Source organism: Nematolebias whitei, chromosome 20, assembly GCF_014905685.2.
Source record: "Nematolebias whitei isolate Nwh7 chromosome 20, NemWhi1, whole genome shotgun sequence".
Classification (NCBI taxonomy): domain Eukaryota; kingdom Metazoa; phylum Chordata; class Actinopteri; order Cyprinodontiformes; family Rivulidae; genus Nematolebias; species Nematolebias whitei.
In genome coordinates, this window is record NC_056517.1 from 33,402,900 (window position 1) to 33,408,518 (window position 5,619).

Here is a 5,619-nt window from a genome sequence, read left to right on the forward strand (position 1 = left end):
AGGAAAACAACTCTTGGAGGATCTGCCAGGCTGATTCTGGCAGATCCTGATCATCCACTCCATGGTGAGTTCAGGTTGCTTCCATCTGGATGCAGGTATCTGCTGCCCAGATGTAGAACAGACTGAAAATCTCATTCATCCCTGTAGTGATCAGGCTTCTCAACCAACAGTGATGATTTCTGTACTGTTATTTCAACGTCTTAATTTTGTCTAGTACGGATGTTTTATGCGCCTACTGACTGTGAAACAAATTGCTCCTCGGGGATAATAAAGATTCTTGAACTTGAACTCGTGACTCACATGGTTCAACATTAATTGTTGTGATAAACATCCATAAACCTTTACCAAGATTCCCCTGACGTTTCCCCCCATTTATTCTACACCGGAATCATTCCTTAACATTTTTTGTGCGTCCTTTAAATGTATTTTTTTTTCTTGAACGTTTATTTCCTTCATTTTTCACAAACAGAAAAGTTCCTAAACAAAATCTTCTTTTCATGACAATAATTCCCTAAGCGTGTTTCCTTTGTATAAAAAAAAAACAAGGTCACTAACAGATTAACAATGTATCTGCCTCCTTCAAAATGTTCTCAACAGTTTATCTCCTTCTTATTTATTTATTTATTTATTACTAATGGGGGAAAAATGTCATCCTACACTTGAAATGACCCTCATAAAATCTTTCCTTTACAGCTACTTTAACAGAATACTTCCCTGATGGGAACCACGGTCAGAAACCAGACAATCAAACATCGGTTCAGTCGGTTTCTTTCCCACAGTTTTGGTGTTTGAAGCATTTTGGACTCGGTTCGTTCGTTCAGCTCGTGGACCACCAGAGTCCAGGTCTATGGGGCCCACAGGTCACAAAAACAAACAGATCTATATGTAAAAATAAGAATACCTATCAAAGCATCGGATGTTTTCTAGCAAAACAGATAATGTGCTGAGTTTTGACCCGAAACACAAAGCTGAGCAGGGATTAAACAGAACGGTTTGAGTTTTTAAAGGTTTTTCTTTCCACCTCTCAGACGAACAAACTCCAGAGATTTCAGTCTTGACTGAAGCCGTTTCAGATCTCGTCTTTCTTCGGCGACTTCTTCAACCCGTTCCGTTCATCTGCTCCACAGAAATGCACACAGATTAAATCCTTAAGAGTTTTTTTGTTCACTATAAAACACAACATAATCTGAAGTTATTTTAAAAGAGACAGAAAATCCATTTAATTGAGGATGTTTTTACCTTGTTTTGCTTTTACAATAAAAAACTAGTAAAAGCACAGCAGCAGCAATCAGAAAGACTACGATCACACCCACTATGATGCTTCCAGTGCGGGACGGTTGTTCTGGAACAGGAAAAAATCTGGTAACTGAAGCGGTCCTGAAGATACTTGATGTTTGTTGTGACTTGTTACCTGGAGTTACTCTCAGAATGAAGTGGTTGATCGTGTGCTCCTCGTCACCACCGCCGACTTCACACGTGTAAACTCCCTCCTGTTGTGGAGATAAGTCCTGCAAGGTGAGGCCGCCGGACTCTGAGACCTCCTTCACGTGTTTCCTCCACTCCTCTGAAACCTCGTCGGAGGCGTCACCCTCAGGCCTCGTCAGGATGATCTGACTGTGGTTGAATCTCCAGACGAGGTTCGTTAGAGAACTGTTTGACTCGGCGCAGGGGATCGTTTTAAAATGACCATTTGTAGCTGAAATGTAAAAAACATGTTTTCAGTAATCAGAAGTTCTATTCCATCTATTTTGTTTTTTTTAATTTATGAGTCATACTGTTAATGCTCCTGGGAGTTATTCCAGAAAGACTCCATCTTGCACCCCCCCCAAAAGGGTTTCTTTCGCAATTTCAATTCAATTCAATTCAATTCAAATTCAAAAACATTTTATTAATCCCAGAGGGGAATGAAATGTTCTTGTAGCTCATATTCCTGGTTTCATTAAAGAGTGTTAGATGCTGATGTCTGTGGCAGGAAGAATCTCTTGTGGAGGTCCATCTTATAGCGGATCTGAAGAAACTGGCGGCAGATGTTGATCCGTTTACTTGGCCTTGGTGAGCCTCTCGGTCCTCCTGGGCAGCAGGACCACTTGAATGTTGAGCAGAACTCCTCCCAGAGCGATGGTCGCTCCTCTTAGCAGCTTGTTGAGCTCCTCATCATTGCAGACAGCCAGCTGCAGGTGTCAGGGATGATCCTGGTCTTCTTGTTGTCACGAGCCGTGTTTCCAGCCTGATCCAGGATTTCCACCAGGTAGACGGAGATGCATCCATGGTGCCTCTTTTACAACCCATTTGGAATTTGGGGCTGTAGTTGAGGTATTATTTGAGCTTTGAGATGTTAATCAACTGGTCCCAGTTGTAAGAAACACCTTGTTGCCATGGTTATGCATCATAACAAATGTCTAAAAATAAAAAGGTTTAATATATAAGGTATAAGGTATAGGTATAATATACTCGTATAGTACAGTATACTTGTATACTTGTATAGTACACAGTAGTATACTCATATAGTATAGTATACTTGTATAGTACACAGTATTATACTCATATAATATAGTGTACTCGCGCATCATCTCAATATATACCTTCCTTCAACGAATGCTAGGGCCAAAGTTATACTTCAGGTTGCATGAGAACCGTCTGACATAAAGATCTAAAAGCATTAAGGCAGCAACGTTGGTAGAAACCAACATTTGTGTCATTCTCAGAACTTTTGTCTTCATATGTAAAAATAATACTCACACTGTTGCCTCACAACAGCTGTTCTTTGGTTGCTTCGAGTTCTGACAGTGCAGTTGTAGACCAGATCAGAAACTCTGTCTGAAACCATCAAAAAACTGCTGATGCTGTAAAGTGGGTGTTCAGGCTGCTGGGTTATATATCTGCTCTGGAGTGTGGTGTTTAACGGAGAGATGACGGACCAGGTGAGATTAGGTTCAGGGTAGATCCCCTCTGAGCTGCAGGTGATCCTGTCTCCTGCCGCAGTGATCCTGACTCCAGTGACCGGAGCTGCAAAATAATAAAAATACAAATTAAATATGTGTTTTCCCTTGCTTATTTTAATCTAAAAAATGTCTAAATGTATTAAAACAACTAATTAAAGCTACAGAAATACGTTTTTGTCATATGGAATTCATTCATTATAGCTATTTGTGTAAAAGTTGTGACACAGTGCAACTAAATACATTAATTTAATATAACAATTAGCAACATATTTAGACCTTGTGTTTATTTTAGGGTCTGAACAGTTTGCTGTGACAGGACTGAGGTCATGTTAGCTAGTTTAAATTTTACTGTGTCACAACCTTTGTTTTGAGAGTGTGTTTTAAAACACCACATTCAGTGAAAATCTTTAAAAAAAAGATTAATAGTCTCACACAGCTCAAGCAATGGATACACAATACAAATTTTACAAAGCAGCCAAACAATGATTGTCTGAAGAAAGATTTATGTTTCACAGGAAGGAGCTGGAAAGTCAGTTGTAGTAAAAACATGGTAGCACAGTACTTACAGAGTATGTACCAGGTACTTAAAAAACATGTTCCTGGCACTTATGGATTACATATTTATTACTTACTGACTACGTACTTGGTACTTAAGAAGTAGGTATTTGTTACTTACTAGGCAATTACCTAATACTTATTAGGTGTAAACCCATTACTTACAAGATACTTATTGGATATGTACAGTGTGCACTTACATGATACTTATGGGGCCTGTCTGTAATGTGAAATGACTTGTACCTCTGTAAGTATCTCCACAGCTGCTCAGATTGTACCTTTAGGTACCCCATAATTACCCTGTAAGCACCATCAAAAGCATCTCATATGTGCAACATAAGTACCATCCAAGTATCCCCATTAGCACCCTTTATGTGCCCCATTAGCACCATTTAGGTTCTCCAGAAGTACCACATAAGTGCTCAATAAGTTTCCTCAAAAGTATCCTATGGAAAATCCTTAAATACCCTGTAAGTACCCCTGTAAGTATCAAATAGGTATCCCATAAGTAAATTGTAAGTATTCCCATAGGTACCCTATAGAAACTCCATATGTGCCCTGAACGTAAATATTAGGTACCTTGTTCCTGCTCTGTAAGCATTTACATGTGCACCCTGTGATTATTGCTAAAGGTTTCTGATTTGTATAATATAAGTATCCATGAAAGTATCTTATAGATACTCCCTTTAGGTATACCCATTAGTACCCTTTAGGCGGCCCATTAGTTCCCTGTAAATACCCTAGCTGTGCCTTATAAGTACTCTGTAAATGTCCTCATAAGTTTCCTGTAAGTATTGCCAAAGTTCACAATTGTTATCCTGTGGGTAAGTATACTGTAAGTATCCCCTTATGTACCATATATGTACCCCATAAGTATTGCAGTAAGTACTCCATAGGTACCCTGTAAGTACCAGGGATGTACCTCATAAGTATTTCTGCCAGAATCACTACAAAACAGTGTTTCAGTGTTAGTTTGTATGTATTTGTGGTGGTGTGGTGGTGCTTGTCCTACCATCAACTCTGAGGTTGATAATCGAAGCCTCCGTTCCTGTGATCGTACTGACTGAACACTTGTATCGTCCCTGATCCTGAACCGTCACCTCTCTCAACAGCAGAGAGGCGTTTCCTTTGGAGAGCTCATTCTTGAACAGCGATGTTCTGTTTCTGAATCGTGGTTCCTGGCGGTCCAGATCGTCTTGGTTCTGATAAAATGAGTGGACATGAACGTTTTCTGAGTAGATATATTGGACGACTACTTCATCTCCTCCTTGGAAACTACATGGCAGTATGCAGTCCTTGAAGTAAACACAGAACACGCTGCTTTCTGAAAGATTAAAAAGAGTTAGTCAGTAAAGAACTGGATTGGATAAAAACTTCCACTGAGCTTTTGGGCAGTTGTCTGAACTGGAAAACGAAACTGAGAGTCCTGGTGCCATTTTGTTGGTAGGACTCCCTCTAAAACAACAGACTCACATTAATGATGTTTTGAAAATCAAAGGTAACACTTTACAATAAGGCCCATAAAATTTGATTATCTACTAAGGAACGAATCAGGAACAAATCAGGAGCTAATGGGTAGTTAAGAAGTACTTACTGGGGAACGCACAGCCAAGCCTTGTTAGGGGACTACTGGTTAGTTACCTGGGAAATGAAGAGGAACTAATCAGGAACTAATGGGTAGTTACCATGGAAACCAAAGATGAACGAATCAGGAGCTAATGGGTAGTTAACCAATTCTTAACTGGGGAACACACAGCCAAGCCTTGTTAGTGGACTACTGGTTAGTTACCACAAAAACAGAGGAGAAATTCTCCATTTGGGTTCTGAATAAACCTTGCACCAGTGAGGTCACAGCTCATAATGGTCAAAAACCTGTTTCCTAGTGATTACTGGTTTTATTGGATTCTTAGCCATTTCATAATCTTGTACTGCTGTCATCTTAACTATGTCTGACTATCACTTTCTGAGTACCAAATCATTGCCTGGCTATTATTCAGAACCCACATGGAGAATTTCTCCTCTCTTTCTGTGGTAACAAACCAGTAGTCCCCTAACAACGCTTGGCTGTGTGTTCACCAGTAAGTACTGGTTAACTACCCATTAGCACCAGATTTGATCCTCT

General features: G+C 39.8%; 1 protein-coding gene across 1 annotated transcript; it reads right to left on the minus strand.

The window, feature by feature from the left end:
- Window positions 1–243: 243 nt before the first annotated feature.
- Window positions 244–4,801, minus strand: hhla2b.2 (HERV-H LTR-associating 2b, tandem duplicate 2; the record flags this gene model as incomplete). The annotated part of the gene is made up of 5 exons (XM_037693986.1): window positions 244–1,116; window positions 1,240–1,342; window positions 1,412–1,696; window positions 2,740–3,006; window positions 4,510–4,801. Coding segments are annotated over 5 exons (951 nt in total), but the record flags the coding sequence as incomplete, so codon positions are not given.
- Between the last annotated feature and the right edge of the window lie 818 nt (window positions 4,802–5,619).